A 22316-nucleotide genomic window follows, 5' to 3' on the forward strand; every position below is an offset into this window, starting at 1 on the left:
AACACATTTGAGTCTTTCTGTTAAAAAAATAGTAATTTTAAAGTGTTTTGGCCTTTGATCTAAACCCTGGTTTACAAGATATAGTGAAGATTAAAAAAAAAAAAAATTGCACTTTCTCAGATAAACTCTCAAAGTGCCTGGTGCATTAGCGCAAAAGTCTCCCAGACAAATTACATACGGGGACAGTGCAAGAGCTGCCATGCCAAATTCTTTAATGGTGTAACTCTGACTACACTGGAACTAAACAAAGGGTGAATTTGGCCTTTTAAGTCTAAAAATTAATCTGCTTGATAATTGTAGGTGTCTTAGCATCAAGGTACCCGCATGGCCCCACAGTATGCCAACATTTTTATGGCTGACTTAGAACAACACTTCCTTAGCTCTCGTCCCCTAACGCTCCTACTCTACTTGCGCTACATTGATGACACCTTCATCATCTGGACCCATGGAAAAGAAGCCCTTGAGGAATTCCACCATGATTTCAATAATTTCCATCCCACCATCAACTTCAGCCTAGATCAATCCACACAAGCAGTCCATTTCCTGGACACTACTGTGCTAATAAGCGATGGTCACATAAATACTACCCTATACCGGAAACCTACTGACCGCTACACTTACCTACATGCCTCCAGCTTCCATCCAGGACACACCACACGATCCATTGTCTACAGCCAAGTTCTAAGATATAACTGCATTTGCTCCAATCCCTCAGACAGAGACAAGCACCTACAAGATCTCTATCAAGCATTCTTAAAACTATGCATCCGAAGAAGTGGACTGTAGCCCACGAAAGCTTATGCTCTAATAAATTTGTTAGTCTCTAAGGTGCCACAAGTACTCCTGTTCTTTTTGCGGATACAGACTAACACAGCTGCTACTCTGAAACCATGCTTTTTAAAGTGATTGTTAGAAAGGCATGAAATTTAAAAGATAATCCAGCCACGAACATTAGCAAACTGATACATATGTATTGCAAAGAAGCATTAAATTGCAGTAAATCTTTCATTAGAGCTGAAAGACACCCTTCACTGATTCTTAATTACAATGACATAACCAAGGTATCTTCTTGCAAGCCTCCAGCCATTTATATGCGAGGTTAACACAGCGCTGATATAAAAGAGAACATCAGATTTTAAAGTAGGTTATTTAACTCCACAGTATTACTGAGAACTGACAGACCATTAGTCATCTTTTTCTTGTTTACATACTTAAAGATGTAGAATTGTGTACTGGAAAACCAATTTCTTTCAATAATCACTCAAATCATATGAATGCCATAGAGATTCCTAAAAATAAATACAGTAAAATCAAATTTATATGCAACAGAATCAGTACCTGAAATCAGGAAATTAACACTTAGATATGTGGCAAAATTCAAGTTAAGAGATTAATCTTTAGGTTTAACAAGGAACCTTTTTTAGCAAAGGACAGTGTTTATGACTTATAAATACACTTAAGAGAAGAATGTTATCTAAATTCATTTTTTGCAAAATTTAATCCCCTCTCTGCTTGGAAGCATAGTGGCACCATAGACTGCAATAACAGTGAGAAGCACTAGCCTGCAGTAATAACATAAAAGGGGTTTTGTGAAGAATTCCTAGTGGACAAGTGGGCTAAGTGACAGTCACTTCAATGTCCTTTTTTGCATTTTTCCCTCTCTCCTTCTTGGGATCAGTTTTACATTGAATTATTGTAGCAGTAACAACATCTAGAACTTTTTATTTTCTTCCACTTGCGTAGAGAGAAATGAAATAAATGCCTTTTGCAAATCCTTATAGGCATTGAGCAAGTACAGCGGTAACCATAAATCTACATTGAAGATTCATTGGTTTGGAGATTTTACTAAATAAAATTGGTTGAAGTGTTTTATACCTGAGTTATTGAGTCATACAATGTAATACATTGAATATATGACTACAATTAATTCCTTCTGCATACTTCATAAATATGTACATATGTGTATTTCAGAAATACAATGTTGACCTTAGTTTTCACAGTGCTGTGATATTTAAATTGAGACATCTAATTATTCTGTTTAGAAATATTTCCATTTTTCTCAACAGGAGCACATTCTGATGCGAAATCAAAACTTAGTTGGACTTAAACTGCCTGAACTCAGTGAAGCAGCTGAACAGGAAAGAGGTGCAATATCATCAAGCTGGAAGGAATACTTGTTTATTTCACGCAGTCTTTTTATCCAAATAATGTAAAAGGAAATGGTGTTTAGTTCTGTTTTGAGAATGTACTGACAGTACAGTAACAGTAAATGGGGCATCATCATCTAACTGGTGTATTTCTAATGGGGTCTCTCAAGGATCATTTAGTGGCCCTATGCTATTTAATTTTTTTATCAATGATCTGGAGGAAAACACAAAATAATTGCTGACAAAGTTTACAAATGACACAAATGTAGTGTAAATAATTAAGAGAACAGGTCACTGATACAGACCAATCCAAAATGCTTTGTAAACTGGGCACAAGCAAACAATATGCATTTCAGTATGGCCAAATGTAAAGTCATGCATCTAGGAACAAAGAATGCAGGCTATATTTACAGGATGTGGAATTCTTTTCTAGGAAGCAGTGACTCTGAAAAGGATTTTGAGGTCATGATGTATAACTTGCTGAATGTGAGCTACCAGTGTGATTCTGTGGCCATAATGCAATCCCAGGATATATAAACAGGGATGTATTGAGTAAAGGAAGGGAGATTATATTGCCTCTGTATTTGGCACTGGTGAAAAATTAGAAAGACTGAGAGGGGAGATAATAGTGTTCAAGTACATAAAAGGTCATTACAAGGAGGAGGAAGAAGAATTGTTCTTCTTAACCTCTGAGGATAGGACAAGAAGCAATGGGCTTAAATTGCCATAAGGGAGGTTTAGGTTGGACATTAGGAAAAACTTCCTAACTGTCAGGGTGTTAAGCATTGAAATAAATTGCCTAGGGAGGTTGTGGAATCTCCATCATTGGGGATTTTTAAGAGCAGGTTGGACAAACACCTGCCAGGGATGGCCTAGATCAGGGGTGGCCAACCTGTGGCTCCGGAGCCGCATGCGGCTCTTCAGAGGTTAATACACGGCTCCTTGCATAGGTGCTGACTCCGGGGCTGGAGCTACAGATGCTAACTTTCCAATGTGGCGGGTGGTGCTCACTGCTCAACCCCCTGCTCTGCCCCAGGTCCTGTCCCCACTCCACCCCTTCCCCCAAGGCCTCTAACCCATCCCCCATGCCTGTCATGCCCTCACTCCTCCCCCTTTCCCACCAGAGCCTCCTGCGCATGTGAAACAGCTGATTGTGACAGGCGAGAGGCGCTGACTGGTGGGGCTGCCAGCGGGCGGGAGGCGCTGGGGGCTGGAGGGCGGGAGCTGATGGGGGGCTGCTGACTTATTACTATGGCTCTTTGGCAATGTACATTGGTAAATTCTGGCTCCCTCTCAGGCTCAGGTTGGCCACCCTAGCCTAGATAATACTTAGTCCTGCCACGAGTGCAAGGGACTGGACTAGATGACCTCTTGAGGTCCCTTCCAGTTCTATGATTCTATTAAAGGATTCAGAGAAGAGCCATGAGAATGATTAAAGGATTGGACAACATGCCTTAGAGTGGCAGAATCCAAGGAGCCCAATCTGTTCAGCTATCAAGAGAAGGTTAAGAGTTGACTTGGTCACCATCTATAAGTACCTACATGGGGAACAGAAATGGGCTTTTCAGTCTAGCAGACAAAGGTATAACAAGATCCAATGGCTGGAAGTTGAAACTACAGAAATTCAGACTAGAAATAAGATGCAAATTTTTAACCATTGGAACAATTTACCAAGAGGGGTGGTGGATTCTCCATCACTGGCAATTTTAAATAAAAGATGTTTTTCTAAAAGATCTGCTCTAGTTTGAACAGGAATTAATTCAGGGAAGCTCTATGGCCTTTGTTATGCAGAAGGTCAGATTAGATGATCACAGTTGTCCCTTCTGATCTTATAATCGATGAATCTGTGTGAGAGTGAAGGTGAGAGAAGCTTAACTCATAATCATTTAGGGTGTGATCCAAAGACCATTGAAATAAATGGAAAGATTCCTATTAACATCATTAATTCATAAGTTTTCAGGCCAGAACTACCATTATGAACATTTAGTCCAACCTCCTGCAAAATGCAGACCACAGAATTTAATCCAGTAATTCTTTCTTCAAGCAAGTAACTTCTAGTTGAGCTAGCTATTATCTTTTACAAAGACCTCAAATCTTGATTTAAATAATTCAAGCAATGGAGAATACATCACGTTCCCGGTAAGTTGTTCTAAAGGTTAATAATTCTCATGTTTAAAAATATACATCTTATTTCTAGCCAGAATTTGTCTAGCTTAAGCTTCCAGACATTGGACCTTGTTATGCTTCTGTTTGCTAGATTACTGAATTTCTGTTCCCCATGTAGACCTTTATAGACTGTGATCAAGTCACCCTTAAACTTTTATTGGATAAACTAGATTGAGCTTCTTCTCTCTATCGCAGTAAAGCAGGTTTTCCAGACATTGATTGATTCTTGTAGCTATTTTATGAATCCTTTCCAATTTTTCCATCATTTTTGAAGTGTGGAGACAAGGCATGATATCCTGGCCCGAATGAAGTTAACAGAAAAACTCCCATTGACACGAGCTAGGATTTCACCTTGGAAGTGGATGGCAGTAGCATAGATGAACCAACATGCTTATACTAACCTCCTGTATCATGATTTTTTATGTGATCAGATGTACTACCTTGTGTGGGGCTACCATTCAAATGAACAAATGAGCTTCCCTTTCCTCAAGAGATTTCCATGTTGCTCCGTGACATGTGTTCCAATGGGTAAAAGTAATATTAGTGACGGGACTGTAAAGGATGAGGCCAATGTTTTCAAACCTGTGTGCCTAAAATCAGTCATCTAAATCTGTGTTTAAAACCCTAACATAAAGGTGGCCTGGTTTTTCAGAGGTGCTGAGCATTCACAATTTACATTTACTTGAATGGGAGTTTTGGGTGCTCAGCACCTGTGAAAAAGAGGCCACCTTTTACATAGTGGCTTTAAATAAGGATTGACATTCCTAACTGCAGTCACCCAGTTAGGAAATATTTCTAAATATCCTAAATATTTCTGACTGTAGAGTTCAGTTTTAAATATCACTACAAGAGAAAAACAAACTGTGGCAAATATCCCTTCCAACAGGGAAGAAGGCTCAGGGGCTGGAAACTTCTGCAAGGATTCCCTGGCAAACATCTCTTCACCTACATTATCTTGTCAGGGGTGCTGGATAATATGCAAAATAGGTTGTGGGGCTCACTTCCAAACCTGGCAGCTATCCTGGGACCTGCAGGAGGTTAGGGCTGGGTGAGCAGAGACTCCACTTCTTCCCCCTCCCGACCAGACCCACTTGGGATCTCCAGCAACATGATTCCATTGGAGTTTCACTACCATGGATTCCTCCAGGTGGCTACTGCTCTTAGGATCCCCAGAGTGGGATATGCTCAGTAGAGAAGATAATATAGCCTGGGTGTGCATTATCTTTTTCACTAAGTTCCACAGTGCTGGAGAGGGGAATGATGCATCCCATACCCCACCTGCCCTGTTTCTACTCCTTTCCCCATGCAGACCTTGGACTACATCAAGAGGCTTACACAAAGGGTAGAGACAGGTGAAGGAAGGCACAGTGCAGCGGAGGTGAAATGCATTTTGTTGCTTTACACTCCTTACGTAAGACACTGTCAAAACCTGAAGGTTCAGTTTCATAGGAAAACAGTAGAGAGATTGTTTTACTTTTAACCATTTCAACTGTAGCATCTCAGAAAATCACATCATAGTATCACAGCCTGAATAAAAGACACAACTTGCCCCCCACACACACACTCCCCTTCCCCACAATTATTTTAAGGGGATCTTGGTTGCAGTGATATTGTTAGTGGATGTAGTCTCTTAGTCCTGTTAATATACCTTTAAATAGTCATTTTCAGCAAACCTAAGTTTGCAGGGCTGGAATTGCTACCTTTCAAAATTCACACATATAGATTTGGCAGACTTAGAACTTTTGAGAAGAAAACATTCTGAAATTCTACATATTATTTTACATAGGACTGCAAGTCTAAGGTGTCACACAAAGTCTAAGGCATGGACTTTTAGAAGCCAACCACACATCGGAATCTCTAGCCAGGGCATTAAAAATCAACTCCTTCACCTCACTGGGAAGAGCAGCAAGGAGCAGAATCCTTAGTTAACTTATTAAAGAGCTTCTTACTTCCTTACATTGTTATGAAATTAACCTAATGTTTCCAACTGGTGTAATATTTTACTAAAACATACAGTAATAACCAAGGTGCCAACAGTTTCCTTTGTTATGAATTACACCGTTTGGCTCTATCTTATCTTATCAGTGTCAAGTTGTCTGTCTTGGTCATCTTGGGGTAAACACTACTTTAAAACTATAGACTTTTAAATAAATTAGCAGACCCAGTAAATTGGAGACACTGTTATTAGGCAGGCTTGTTATTCTTAAGGGCGTATACACAACAGTGCTGAGGTGGGTGCTGGACAATTTTTAAGTATTAAAAAGGTACAGAAAACAGGAAATACAAATTTAGTTCTATAATTAGAAGAGAATCTGCCTCCACTAAGCTTCTCCTACTCCGACTACTATCATGCACATTTTTAAACGGTCAGAGTTTTTTCTTACTGCCTCTTACATTTTTCCCCAAGTCTAAGAGTTTGTTAAACAGGGAGGATTTATCTAGATGAAGGGAACATGAGTATTCGTAGGCTTTCCAGCTTTGTTTGTAAGTGTTCATGTTCTAGAAATGAGTTTTGTCCAGAGTGGTCACAAACAGTTGTCAGGGCAGTGCAATTACATTGTCCTTTTCATATTGCTAACCACTAGATGGGAATGAGGTAGTAGGGGACTTCTGGTATGAAAAGGGTGAGACCCTGTGTTGTATGAGAAAAAGTGACTGAAATACACTGAGAGCCATACCTTGGTCCTAGTGAAGATGAGAGAAGTATAAGACTACAATTCAGTATCACTATTCTGTCACATTTGTAACAAATGAACATGTAGTATAAATCAGTTAGATATCATATATCCATCACAACTTGGGGGAACAGTGAAGCTGTGTAGTATAGTGTGCTTTCTACGCCAGCAATAATCTTGGCCAGATAGCACTTAAATCATCTGGTAAATAAATGACAGTGCCTTGTTATAAAACATCTAGTGCAAAATTCCAAAATGATATGATCAACTAACAAAGCTCAAAGGCACTGAACTATATGTTCCAACAGTCTATTCTGGTTCAACTTCTGGGGTTCCTAGTAAAATGCTCACCTAGAAAAATAGAGTATTTGCTCTTTTCCAATATGTTCAGAGGCACTGTGCCCTGCCAGAATATCTCCTTCCCTCATTATCTCCTTCCTTCCACACAACAGATTGCCATTCTGAATAGTTATTCTTGCTGCCACTGTTCAGAGAGGGAAGTAAGGTATCTCTACCCTAGTATTAATGATTATTATAATAATGAACAGATGGGTTATAAATTGGTGATTGGGATAAATAAAGTACACGTTTCAGACTGTGGAGACAAAGGGTGGGGTTTTAAAAGCACTCAGCTTTTCACCTAACTCTACTCCCATTGAAGCCAATGGTAAAAGTTCCACTGACTTCAATAACAGCAGAGTTCCGCTGACATGGAATATTTTTAAAAAACCCTCCCCAAATGCCTATGGGAGGCTGATTTCTGTATTAACACATGACTTCTTACAGTGACTTAATTGTGTCTTATGAAATTGTCCTCAGGGCCTTCACCTATACCTTGCGCCACTGAAGATGAGGAGTCAAAGAATAGCTCTGATGTCATGCCTAATATTCCCGATGTACTGCTACGAAAACTCCGTGTGCATAAATCTCTGCCAGGAAGGTAAAAGCTAACTAGGGATATCGGTCCAGCATCCATTAGAAGTCTGCTATCAAAGAAATGGTTGATTCGACTGAACTAGCATTATGTAATTCTGCTCTCATATAAAATCCATATGTAGAGAGATTTCTGAATCAGGATTTTTGGAAGCGGGATTGAAGCTATATCTTAACATTTACTCTGCAGAGTCTTATAAAAATATGTGCGTTTCTCAAACACTTAAAATGACAAAAAAGAGAACCCATTTTAAAAATAATTCGAAATTCATAGTTCTGTAGATGTCTTATATTTGCAGCTTGCACCTCATGTTTATTCCTTACCAAATTGTTCATGGTCTGACGACTCCTAGTTTTCCAGGATGCTGTTGCAAACTTAGGTATTGGAAATATTTGTATTTCCTCCATCAAAAAAATGAAACAAAAACGATTGGGCCAGATCGCTCCTTGCCCTGGTAAAAACTGGGGAAGGAAAACTCTGCAAGGAAACCCCTCTGCCAGTTTCTCCGAGATCATTGCTTTGGCAGCATAGGGTTTACCACTCTGCAGATTTAGATGGAGGACCTGCCCGCAAATTCCACCGATCCCAGGAGATCTACAAGCAGCCTGAGACATTGACGCAGAGATCCTGTCCCTCTGCCACAACTCTAGAGTCTCACTCTCCTTTCATCCTACCTCTTCTTATCAGTGCTGACCCAGGATCCCCTTTACAGGGCAAGAAGTTTCCCCACCACATAGGGAGCCCCATGGGAAAGATAACATAGCTTGTCTTTCTTGTCTGAGGTATTCTATATGCAGCACCACTGGAAGAGGATATTGTGTCTACCCCCATCTGCACTCAACATGGGACTAGATGACCCTGTCCCCAGTTTGTCCCGCTTCCAGCCTTCTTGCACAGATCCCAAGCCCACAGTGTACTCCCTGTGGGTTCTGGGACAAGAACAGGAGACACTACCATGAATGCTTTCCACATGGGAGGCTGGAGATCTGTGCAGACATCATTGGACACCTGGCCTTATGTTAAGAAAACCTGTAAGTTGCATAGTTAGGCACTCAAAAATGCAAAAAGAGATACCTTAATTCTGCTCTCCTTATGTACCACAATAGTCAGTAATTGCATCATCACATAATGTTTCTCAGATACTATAGTAGAATCCCATACATTTTTCTCCTACTTTTGGTACATACAGATAGCACGTACTCTGTATATTCCAGATCAAATCAATAAAAGTCACGTAAACACAAGATGTACAGTGAATTAAGAAGGAATATCTGTAGAGTTCTTGCCGCATTCATGGCCTATATGGCAAGATACATGTTGCATAGTGGGGAAAGAATAGCAAAGTTAATATTATTATGGCCAAATTCTGTAGTATGTGGCCTAGTATTTAAAACAGTATTTTAATTCATATATACAAGTGGGTAAAGTTAAGGTTATATGGACAGCCTTGATACTGGATTTCCTGATTTTTGAGTACTTCACCAAGCAACCTTAATGTTCTCTTTTATATAATGTTTAATGCAGTTTCCATAATCTGGAACAATCTGGCTAAAACCTATTGTCCTGTCCAAAGCAGTGTGGGTGCTCAGTGAAGAAAGAGCTATTGTGAGGCTCTCATTCACCACCTGTCTTGCTCTATGGCACAAGAGTTCCACAGAAATATATACTATAAACAATTGAAATCTTTAGATACTGGGCACATAATGAGTTGAATCTCAAAGTGCTTTATATGAACTTGATATAAATTGAGTCACAGAACATCCCTGTAAGGTAACTAAGTATTATCCCCATTTTATACTAAGGTAAGCTAAGGCACAGTGCAGTGCCAGGTGACTTGCCCAAGGTCACACTGAGTCAAAAACACAAAGGCAGTAGTCCTAACTGCCAGTTCCCTGTTTTAAGCATTACATACACTCTCCATCCTACAAATAGAATACCCTTCGGGCCAATTTCATCCTTTAATTCATAGATTTCAAGGCAAGAAAAGACCATTGTGATCATCTAGTCTGACCTCCTGTATAACAGAGGCAATAAGGCTTCCCCAAAGTAATTCCTAAAGTATATCTTTTAGAGAAATATTCAATATTGATTTTAAAATTGTCAGTGATGGAGAATCCACCACAATACTTGGTAACCAGTGGATACATCATTTAACTCATTTGGGGTCAACGGAGAATGAATTTGGTCTCAGAGTTTTTGCATACGTTTTTACAGCTTTGGGTAGTGAAAACCTAAAATGTGTGTAATGTAAAAAACCAATATTTTACCAAAACTGTGCCTAGATACTTCTGTGCATTTTTGTAGTATATTTGTAATCATGCAAAATATTCCATTGTGATCAGTGCAGCAAACGTGCACTGTAACACAAACTTCATGTAAGAGAATATTTATTTAGTGAGATCTTAGTAAAGACAAAGGCAATTGAGTAGCCAAGGACAAAATAATTTAGAGTTGTACTGAGGTAAACGCCTAACAATATTCAGAAAAATAGAATTTAACCACTAAATAAAGCCAATCCATTGAATGAATTCATAAATGACCTTCCCCCCCCTACTGCATGTTTGCTGGAGTCTCCATGGCCAAATAAAGGAAGTGATATTTCCTGGTCATTGTAACAGTCCTGAAACACTGGCAGATGCTCACACTTTTTACTCCTTCTTTCCAAAATTAATTAACTCCACATCAGCAAAGAAAATGATTTGTTTACAAAGTACAGTGCTAAAACAATAAATGAACTTTACTTGCATATACTACAGCAAATCAAAGAGCTTAATACTATTGAACTTGCCAAAAAGTAGACATCTGTCCAAAATAACAAACCCTTTCTAATACGAACACTTTGCCCTCCAGCAGGAAATGCCTTTTCCCATATGATAGATGTGCTGGCCTCCCCTTTTGGGAATAGCTATCAATTCCAGATATTAATGCTGCTCCACTTCACCAAGAAAATCTCTTGCTCATAAATGACAGACAGGCTAACTTCTCTTTGGGATTAACACTCCATACAAAATGTGAATAACATTCCAATATGCTGAGAAACGTATTGCCCATACAGTACCTACTACGCATGCCAACCATTTCTTCCATCGTTAGCATCCCAACCTGTAGGTGAAATAAGTACTGCCACTCCTTTCAGATATTTCCTTTGTTTAAAAACTCTGGGTAGAATTCAAAAGGTATCAAAACAATTGCAAAGGATAAAGTATCAAAACAATTGCAGGGGATAAAAATTCTGTAACTCACTGGTAATGTGGACACAGCCACTAGTCATGTCCGCCTATAATCTAACAGGCTTACCTAAATCAGGTCCTCTCTAGCATTTTGTGGAATCAAATTTGGTATCACTTCCTGCTTCTCATGCTGATATTCATCATCCTTGTAGCAAACTCTGCTATATTGTGCTGCAGTTGCCTCCTAGCCAGTTACAACAGACACTATCGCCACATCTTACTGCATGAAATGTTCATATTTGCACTATTTTTCTTCCTACGGGTTTCTGCTGTTTTCACAATGATTATGTGCCTCCACCTTCTCTTCATGGCTACCATGATGCACCAATCAGAGGGTTATAAGGGACTGCAAGGGTCATATAGTCTAACCCCTTGCCAAGATACAGGATTTGTTGTCTAAACCATCCAATACAGATGGCTATCCAGCCTCCTTTTGAAAACCTCCAATGAAGGAGCTTCCATAACCTCCATAATTGCCCTGTTCTATAGACTCCCCCTGAAGCTTCGATACAAGCCACTATCGGAGACAGGATATTGGGTCAGATGGACCATAGTCTGACCCAGTATGGCAGCTGTTATGTTCTCATATTACCAGGTGAGATCCCAAACCAGCACAGGTTTGTTTTCTGGTTCCAATCTGGATGCAGATGAAATCCAGTAAGAACAGTCATTCTTCCAAGACTCTGTGAGATACATGTATTCTACAGTCTCAGCCAACGATCACAGTACAACTTCAGCGCTTTGAAACTAATTCTGTCTGCTGATCTGTCTAAGCTTTATATTGTGTTCATCACCATGCTGCCTGAGCACTTAACAGGAGGAGGATGGGTGGGGATACTGATTCCAGACACAATACATTCAACCATCAGTTGTCCCAGAAGCATCTCCCTCGTTTTAACTTGCATGCTCATGGTGGTACAATGTACCACCAACACAGCTCGGTTACAATACATTTCTGTCAGTACATAAGTACTACTGTCCTGAAATTTAAAGCAGTTACAATTTAATTTTACCAAAAATGAGTCATTTTTTTAAAAATATAATAAATGCTATGTTTTTATTTCAGCTCCCCTCCACTTACTGAGAAAGAAGTTGAGGTAAGTGATTTAGTAAACTCAAGATTCATAGATTTTTTTTTTCAAGGCCAGAAGCAACCACTGTGATTCTCTGGTCTGACCTCTGCATAACACAGATCATAACTTCTATGTTGAACAAGAATGTTCATTATAGAAAGATATTCAATCTCAATTTAAAACTTCAGGTGAAGGCGACTCCAAGCACATCCTTTAGTAAATTGCTCCAATGCAAGGGTTCTCAAACTGGGGGTCGGGACCCCTCAGGGGGTTGCAAGGTTATTACATGGTGGGGTCGCGAGCTGTCAGCCTCCACCCCAAACCCTGCTTTGCCTCCAGCATTTATAATAATGTTAAATATATAAAAAGGTATTTTTAATTTATAAGGAGGGGGTCATGCTCAGAGGTTTGCGATGTGAAAGGGGTCACCAGTACAAAAGTTTGAGAATCACTGCTCCAATGGTTACTCACCTTTGCTGGGCCGGGGATGGGGGGGAGGAGCAGGGGAGGAATTTGTCATGAAAGTTCTTGGTTATGTATAATTCAGATTATGCTCTTAATTCTATATTTTATTATTTATTTAAAAATTCAGTTACCGCGGTACTACTGTGTTTTCTCTGCTGCGCTGGTTTGTATCTTTTGTAGTATGCTGCCAATTTTGTGAAGTGAAAGGATAGCTGGTCTGTTACAGAATAATTTAGCAATTGTCTGTGCTCAGTTAACTGCCATGAATGTGAATGGTTGTGAACATGAATACCCACTAGCACAAGGATAGTATTGACTGGGGGTATTGTGACACCTTCTTATCACATCTATGTGAAATATAAAGGCCCAGTTTTTCAAGAATGACCACTGCTTTTACAGTGCCTCAATTTTAAAGTACCTAACTTTGGACATTGTAACTTAGAGAGGATGCAGATCATTTACAACTCTAATCAGCTGTTGTCCAGCTATGCGGGAAGGAGAACAGGAAACACTGGATGTGGTTTTATTAGGTCTCAACTTTATTACTATCTGTTGCGGAGTGTGGGGGAGTCAGGGCCCTGCACCCCTCTTCCTGAGATTCACTGCGACTCTCAACCAGCCAGTAAAGCAGAAGGTTTATTTAAGGACAGGAACACAGTCTCAAGCAGAGCGTGTAGGTACGACCAGACCCCCTCAATTAGGTCCCTCTGGGAGGTTCAGGGAGCTTAGACCCCAGCTTGGGGTTCCCTGCTTTGCACCACCCAGCCCAAACCGAAACTAAACCAAAACTCCTGCAGCTCCTCCTCTCCTTTGTTCAGTCTCCCGGGCAGAAGGTGTTAATTCTCCCCACCCCCATTCCTGGCTCAGGTTACAGCTCAGGTAGCTTCCTTCAAGGGAAGTCCCCCCTCCTCACTGCAATCCCCCTGCAACATTTCCAGGTCAAATCTGCCCCGCTCCCTGCTCCGTCACACTATCGTCTGGGAGTAGGTGGCAGATTAAAAAGTGTTCAGTGCAGGCAATTCCATGATCATTTCAACATATACCTATAGGCATGGGCAGTAGGTATAATAGGCCAGGGAAGGCGCAGCTGCCCCTAAGGGAAATTTGGGCCATGGTGGCCCTGCCCCTTCCCTGAGGCCCCCCAATCCCACCGCCTGCTGTTGCTGCTGCCGCCTGCCTACCTACCTGCACTTCACTTGCCCCATCCCCAGGTCCCCACTGCTCACCGCATCGCTTCTCCTCAGGGGCAGGGGATTGAGGAGGGACGCTGTGAGCAAGCAGCGGGCACGGGGAGTCTGGTGGGGGAGTGAGGCAGCTTGGCTGGGCACTGGGGCTGCCGGCTTGGACCGGCACTCATGCAGGGGGCGGGGGAGAGCAGCTCGGGCGGGGGGCGGACGGGAGTGGCTCGGTGCTCAGGTGGGAGTGGCTCGGCGCGGGGAGGGGCAGCTCTACTCAGCCCGGTGTTGGGGCTGGCTAGGAGGCAGCTTGACCTGATGCTGGGGCCGACCGGGGTTGCTGGGGTGGGCAAGCCGGGGCTCCTCTGGTTGCGGGGTGTGTGTGGGGGGGGTGCTCAGGGCTCCTCCTGTTATGGGGGGGTGGGTGGGTTTCGGGGCTCCAGCATGCAGGGGGCAGGGGTAGGGCCGGCAGGCTAGTAGTAGCCTCCCCAAAGTGGGGGTTCACCCGCTGCCCATGGGGGCGGGCTTCCATCAGCCCTCCCCCTTTCCCATCCTGGTCCCCAGGCCACCTGCTCCTGGGACCTTATCATCCTCCCCCTCAAATGAGGGGTAAGATGGTCTATAAAGGAGGGGAATTGGCACCCTGCCATGCCAATTACAGGAGCCCCGAATCTCTCCTTTCTGCTACTTCCTTTAAATCCTTTACCAGTCCATTTATCTGATCACTGTATCACTTCCCTACGGAGTACCTGTGCAGTGCAGGTAATAACATGATCATTTCAATATGTACCAGGGGCCTTCCATCATCCCTCCCGATGCTGGGACCTTATCATCCCTCCCTATTTACATACCTCCTAGCCTTGTCAACCCCAGAAGGCTTCACAGCTCCCTGCCACATCCTGTGTTGCAGCATGGCCAACCACACAATTTTTACTCCAGGGAAAAGTTCTAAGATCTGTCCCAAGTTCCTTTTAGCCTACCTTAGAGAGGGTGCTGATCACTTACAACTCCAGCCAGCTGGAAGCATGAGTTCTCAGCACAAAGTCAGCCCTAATGGGTCTAAAATTTAAACATCCAAAAAATTGAGGCTACTTTTAAGAATATGCCATAAAAGCTTTAGATTTGTGACAAGCAATAATGTATTTGTAAAGAAGGAAATGCTCTCAAAAGCAGGTTCAAGAAAATGTCAGTTGATAATCTTTTGCTGCCTGCTATAGCAGATGTTTATGTCCTAGATGAAACATTTCTAGTAAATCGTGAGCTCCTCCCTGGATTTCCTTTGCACAGACTGCCTGTTTAAAAAACTTGGGGACCCTTGGGGAAAGTCCAGTTAAATAACATAGACATTTGTGATTCTGATACATAATGCTGTTAGGTAGTTTAGTTCCTTCATTACACATGTCACACTATGCTGGTATTTCCAAAAACATTGAGGAAAAGAGACACTGCAGCACATTTACACATAATAACTAATCTCAAAGAGGAAGTTAAAAATAAAATAATATAATCTCCAAAAGATAATGTAATATTTAATTTTATTGTATGCGAGGGGCCTGATCCTGTGGTCCATACTTAGGCAAAACTGCCAGTGAAGTCAGGCAAATCATATCTTACCAATAATTTCTTTACCAGACTAGAAAGTTCTAGTATACAATCACTATTATTACAAAAGCCCTTTGTTTCCCCCCCAACAGACTGTGTTTGTACAACTTTCCTTGGCCTTCAGAAATGATAGTTACACCCTGGAATCTAGAATTAACCAGGCGGAGAGGGAGAGAAATCTTACTGAGGAGAACACTGAGAAGGAACTGGACAACTTTAAAGCAGCCATTATGGTAAGAAAACAGGGATAAATTCTCTTCTCATTTAAACCAGTAAAACTGCACTGATGTCAATGCAGATACACCTGCTAATACCAGCTGTGAATTTGATTCAGACTTCATTTTATACCACTTTTACTTCACTACTTTCACCATGACAAGGCAACCAGTCAAAGCTTGTAAGTAGGTATCAGAGAGAGATACCTAGGCTTGATTACCCCCAGACTTAGGGCAAGACTGTGGCTTTTATAGACATAATGCCTCCTGGAGCTTCCCAGTCTGCAGAGGAATTGCAGCTGTTGTGGCAGCCTTTAAGCCAGCGGTGTAGAGAGCATTGCACTGTCTCTCCCCACCGCGCACACACTCTTTGGGGAGTAGAAGACCTGTAATTGTGATCAGCCCTAGTGTGAGAGAAGGGGGCAGGGCACAATGCAAACTCTGACATGGCTGGGAACACTGCAGGAATGAAGCATTTCTGGGACTGCAATGGAGCGCTTAGCATGGAGAGCAGGGGTGGGATCTTATTCTCATTCGGTAATAAACCTAAATGGACAGTTAAGGTATGATGTTGAAAGATGTTGAAGGTAGCTCACTCTCCAATATTTTGAAGTTCATGGCTTGACATAAAGCCTTACTGGAGGTGTTAAAAAGAGGCATGGGAAAGGGAATAGTGAGCTTCCACAGGACCCCTTCAGGGTCGATGAAACCCCCTTGGTAAAAATATATGTTGTACCTGGACTCTTTTCCACTTCTTACATAGCTTCCAAGGTGGCTGTTTTCTGCTTCTAATAAAAAATTTGTCATCTATCAGCAGTTACCTTTCTTGTGTCCAACTTTCCAGCTCTCCATGGATTTTGTAACTGAAATGCCAAATGATTTTGAAATGTGTCAAATGACATACACTGCAAAAATCCTTGTGCAACAAAAGCAGCAGAGACCAGGTACCACGGTGATAGCTACAGTATTAGGCAGACAGAATGATGGACTGATCTGGGGTTGATAAATAGTTAAAAAAGCATAAGGCAAGGTTCACCCATTATATTTGGCAAGCAGGGCACACAAAGTTATGAAACTGAAGGAGGATACAATTAAACAAGGATTGTGATGTTTACATTTTTTCATTGGGATTTCAAAGCTGCATTTGAGGATTATCTGTACCTAAAAATATGGGGTTGTATTTCTGCTTTCTCCCCTGTTCTTGGCTGTTTAGAGAGCTTTAAGTAAGCAGAGATGATCTATTAAATCTCATGTCTTCATTTATAGTAATCCTTTGTGTACATACCCATTTTTATAGCTAATACATAGGGCACTTTGAAATGCAGCCTATTAGTCATTTGTAGTAATACAAATATTTCAGTATAGAATCATTTACTAGAGAGAGATACAGTAAGGATCATGTTAACAGCCTGGGAGAAAAGTAGCTAACTTCCCCTCCTCATTCCAGTTCACATTGAACAATTTGGACTTAAATGGCTACTTTATATAACCTGTGATGATGTGTCTAATTTTTACTAAACAGGGTCTTATTCCAAATGTTTGATCCTCCGATCACCTTAAACAAAGGGGCAAATTAGTCCATGGGAGTTCCTGTATTACACATGGATCATATTAGGGCCTACGTCTGCACCTTTGGAACTCAATGGAAGATTGCCTGTTCATTTCTGTAGGAGCAGGCCAGTTGAACAGTGTTGCTAACTCCCATGATTTTTTCAGGAGATTCATGATATTGATGTTTTACTTAAAGCCCCAACTCTCAAAGACAACTGATAACATGAGAATCTCAGCTTTCATTTTTTTAAAGGTTTTAGTCCGCATGGTTGCATAAAACAGCTTGAAAATGTAACCTGAGTGTACCCTAAAGTGTCAAAGACCAGATGATGCATAAAACCCCCACACACATTGGTTTAAAATCATGAGACTTAAAAAATAGATCTCATGATATTTAGGAGCCCCCTAACTTCATGATTTTTGAATGTTTGGGGTCAGTAATAGTGTAAAAGTCATATTCATGATGACAGCTGTAGATTTTTCTTTCTGGTATAACTACATACACAAATAAAACTACAAATAAAATCTGAATCACAGATATCCATGTTTATTTCTGATTCAGGGGTCCCTTCTGAAGTTACTGCAGCCCTTTGACATTGAAACATGCTACAGAACATAGAAATGAATCCAACACCACAAAAATCTGGCTCTAGGTCTGAACTACCCCAAAGTGTGGGGGATTTGGGCCATTCTTTTTTTAAAAAAGTGTCAAAGAACTAAATATTACAGAGAACAGCAGTCACTAATTAGGAAAAGAGTTGTTCACTAAGGTCCTGATTCAGCAAAGCATATAAACACATGCTTAACTTAACTATGTGAGTAATCCCCTTGAAATCGTGTACTTACGTGCTTTCCTGAATTGGGGCCTAAATTACCAAAGTGATTTGAGTTAGTATATACAAATATTTCTGATTCATTTCTCACCTATCCATAGGATTGTTATCTGATTTTTGCAGGCAATACTAGAGAAAGTCATGCTGCTTGCTATTGCTCTTTTTTCCTTCCTGCGTTCTTGGAAAGTTAAGGGTTGATAGCTTATCAAAATGTGAATGTATCATGGAAATTAGAAAAGCTGAAGAGACTTGTTGACATCTACTACACTGGCAAGTTCAAGAATTCTTTGGGGTTTGGAAACGGACTATAAAGGGTACATTTCTAAAGTTGTACATAGGCCTTTAGCAATAAGACTTCCATTGACTTCAGTGGGAACAGCACTTCAAATGTGCACCCTCTGAATATTTGCCTCTAAAACTCTTAGCCCATGCTTTGATGTTTTGGTGTTTAGCCCATGCTTTGATGTTTTGGTGCATTCTTTCACTTCAGTCTTCAGCTGCCTTATGGCATCACTATGAACACAGAGAAACTTGCCAGAAGCTGTTGGAGGATATTGCTGTACTACATCGTTTGGCTGCTAGACTCTCCAGTCGTGCTGAAATGGTTGGAGCTGTTCGCCAGGTATGACTATTTAAAAAATCTCCAGCGTGTTCCTTGATTTCTATACTTTAGCTATCACATTTTAGATCTTAGTGAAAAAAGTAAATGTTTCACATAGTTACACACACATGCACGTATGTAAATATATTATGTATCACATCATGCGATGCATTTACACACATACACACACATTTTTTCTGTAGTTTATATTAATCCTTCGGATTTTATCTGTCGTGACTGGTTTAAAGCAATTAACGTAACATCAGATAACATGCTATTGCCCTCAATATGGCATGTGTAGGTAATAGAATGCACACAGAGGGAAACTACCCTTGAAGCCACTCAACATTTGTATGATATATATAATTTTAAATTATAGTTATTTCACATACAAACCAAGTAATTATAGTAACATTTTGTGTATGAGAGTTTGTGTATAAATATATGATCTGATCATCATAAATATCAGTATCGTCAGTATATGTCCATGTATGTGCTGGGATCCAGATGTAGGAGATAATTCTATTTAGCCTGAGGAGTTCCCAGTCTTGAAAGTCCTTTTTGAACAACTATTCCATACTCAGCTCTGGCAGAACTTGGCAGACATAGAGATGAATGATTTGTTTAAATAGTAAAGGAGTTACCCCTGTATTTCTCTCACTTTAGGAGAAACGTATGTCAAAGGCCACAGAAGTAATGATGCAGTATGTGGAGAATTTGAAGAGAACATATGAAAAGGATCATGCTGAGCTAATGGAGTATAAGAAACTGGCCAATCAGAATTCTAGCAGAAGTTACAGTGCATCTGGTAATAATAGTGCTTAAAGGCTTCCCTTTAATCACATGGGTTTATAGTGCTATTTGTCTTGTAAAATCAGGTATTGTGAAACTTCTCAGGTACAGAAGCAGATTTTACAAGGTCTCTCCCAACACAGATTTGTGTATAGTGTCTGCAAGAGGTTTCAGGCCTGGTTGGATTACCCGATCTTAAGAGTATCTTTTTGAATTTCCCTTGTATATGACACAAAGCTACTTTATCTAATCCTGCAGTTGTTAGGTGCACACCATCTCCCATGAAAGTCAATGGAAATTTGAGAGACCAGGTGGGTGAGGTAATAGCTTTTATTGCACCAACTTCTGTTGGTGAGAGAGAGACAAACTTTGAGCCACACCGAGCTCCTCTTCGGGGCTGGAAAAGGTACTCCCAGCGTCACAGCAAAATGCAAGGTGGACCAGATGGTTTAGCATAAGTATTAGCACATATTGTAAGGGACCATTCAAGGTAGACTGGCCAGTTAACCCCTCTGCAGTCATAGGACAAAAGAGGGGGTTAGTGGCTTATGGATTGTTGTAATAAGCTATAAATCCAATGTCTCTGTTCAGTCCATGATTTTTAGTGTGTAGCAGAGTTATGAATTTAAGCTCCCAGGCTCATCTTTTGAAAGTGTTGTGCAGGTTTCCTTTGAGGATGAGGACTGATATTTCAGACATACTGATCGCTTTGTGAAGTGTTCTCTCGTAGGTGTTAGGGTGATTTTGGCTTTTATCATTTTCCTGTGTGAGTTCATTCAAGAATGTAAGGATTGTCTTGTTTCACCCACATAGTTGTTACTGGGGCATTTAGTGCGCTGGAGAGGTACACCACATGTTGTGATAAACATGTGTAGGACCATGGATTTTGAAAGTTGTTGGGGGTAGGTGGGTGTTGATCATTGTAGCAGTGGAAATATGTCTGTATGTTTTGCATCTGTTGTTCTGGCAGGGTCTGGTGCCACTTCGAGTTGGTGGTCCTGGTCTGTGAAGAGCTTGCTTCTGATGATGAGCTTGGAAATGGGGGCTGTTTGAAGGCCAGAAGTGGGGTGGGGATTCAGGAAAGATTTTTTTTCAAGATGGGGTCCCCATCGAGTATGGGATGTATTTGTTTGATGATACACAGTTTGGGGTCGAAGGGGTTTTTGGAGGGGGTTTTATTTCTCTATTGAAGCAGATTCTCTCAGGGTACTTGGGTGGCCCATTCCATGATGCTATCTACTTCTCTGGTGGAGTGTCATTGTTTAGTGAAGGCAGTTTTAAGTGTGTTAAAGGTGTATATCCCTCCTGAACTTTGTCCTCAGAATATATTTCATGGCATCTGAGTATCTGCCTGTGGATTACAGATTTCTTAGTGTGTTTGGGGTGGTTACTGTATCTATGAAGGAAGATGTGGTGATCTTGTACATGGTTGTCTGTAGGGTTCCATTGTTGAAGCTGATTATAGTGTTCAGGAAATTGATGCTAGTGTGCGAGTGTTCCACACCAGCAACCACCGGTCCATTAAACTGTCTCCGGAACACTCCCACACTAGCATCAACTTCCTGGACACCACAATCAGCTTCAACAGTGGTGCAATATGTATAGTATGTGAAGCTGAACTAGTTTAAGAAATAAATAGGAACTGACTACATTGAAATAAATTTAAATACTTGAAGAACAACTGATGATGCATGGGAAACTTTTAAAAACATTCTGTTTGGAAACAATTCTGTTTCTACTGTCTATATTAAACATTTTATCTGAGCATTCTTTACCACTAAAAATATTTGCATGAAAACAGGATCTTTGTTTCTTGAGAGTGCTTATGTAAATGGTTTTCATTATAAAGAGCACGAGAAAAGAAATACAGGAAGTCTATGACAGAAGCAATATTATTTCTAAATGGAACATTTTTCATAGTTTCCAAAAGACATCAGTCACTTTTTAAAAACAAAACACTGGATATTTAACATCTTTATAAAATCTTGTATGTATAGAGTTGTTTTATGATTGTCTCTAGGATCACAAATTTGGCTGTTTGTTAAATACTCATTTGCACATGCTCTTGCATGTGTTTAGAGTTCACTTTCAGCAGACATCAGCTCTGCAAAGCTGCTATGTCTCCTTAAAATAGATTATGAAGGCTTTTGTGCAATGCCTATACAATACATTTTATATTTTATCAGCTAGATTTACTAAGTACAGTTATTCTAGATGATTGTTAATTCTCCAAGTATGATAAGCCCAAATTTTTATATTTAATTGCATTACTTGCATGTATGCTTATTTTTGCCTGTTTTCTATAGGACTATTTCAGAAGTAAGATGTGGTGAAAAGGCATTTATTCCAGTGGGCATAATTTTAAAAGAAGAAGTTGGTACTTCTTTGGTGTCTTTTCTTTGCTGCTTTTGCTTATGTAGCCTACTGGAAGTTTAAGTATTAAAACTTTCTTCTGAAAAATCAGCATGTAGGAATAGCCAGTAGGCCAGATTCTGATCTCAGTGGCAACTGAAGTCAGTAGAAATAAGTGGAGTCCTTACAAATTTCCATTGGAGTAACTGAGATCAGATCTAGTTCATATATCAATTTTATTTATAGGGATTTATCCATATAGTCTAACTCTGTTCTTTATCTACTGTCTTCCATGCAGAAGATGGAGTGCCTCGTTCATCTAGATCCATGTCTCTTACTGTTGGAAAGGTATTCTTACAATATTAACAGAAATTAAACTGTTAAGTAAAGATTTTACATAACAAAAGTTCAATCACTGTCTAAATATATGGAATTTTATTGCCTACTCCAGTCCTGATAAATCTGCAGTGCAGTTTGTGTGATGCACAATTCAAACATTTGGGAT

General features: G+C 40.5%; 1 protein-coding gene across 9 annotated transcripts in view; it reads left to right on the plus strand.

Annotated features, from left to right (window-relative positions):
- The window catches only part of IRAG1 (inositol 1,4,5-triphosphate receptor associated 1), a 132599-nt gene that overhangs the window by 86061 nt on the left and 24222 nt on the right, over positions 1-22316 (plus strand). For all 9 annotated transcript variants that reach the window (XM_034770008.1, XM_034770014.1, XM_034770015.1 and 6 more), the window contains 7 exons: positions 2067-2145; positions 7808-7928; positions 12219-12249; positions 15560-15700; positions 18557-18688; positions 19334-19475; positions 22110-22159. In XM_034770008.1, coding sequence (XP_034625899.1) covers positions 2067-2145; positions 7808-7928; positions 12219-12249; positions 15560-15700; positions 18557-18688; positions 19334-19475; positions 22110-22159 — 696 coding nt within the window. The remainder of the gene's footprint in view (positions 1-2066; positions 2146-7807; positions 7929-12218; positions 12250-15559; positions 15701-18556; positions 18689-19333; positions 19476-22109; positions 22160-22316) is intronic.

This window comes from Trachemys scripta, chromosome 4 (assembly GCF_013100865.1).
Source record: "Trachemys scripta elegans isolate TJP31775 chromosome 4, CAS_Tse_1.0, whole genome shotgun sequence".
Classification (NCBI taxonomy): Eukaryota; Metazoa; Chordata; order Testudines; family Emydidae; genus Trachemys; species Trachemys scripta.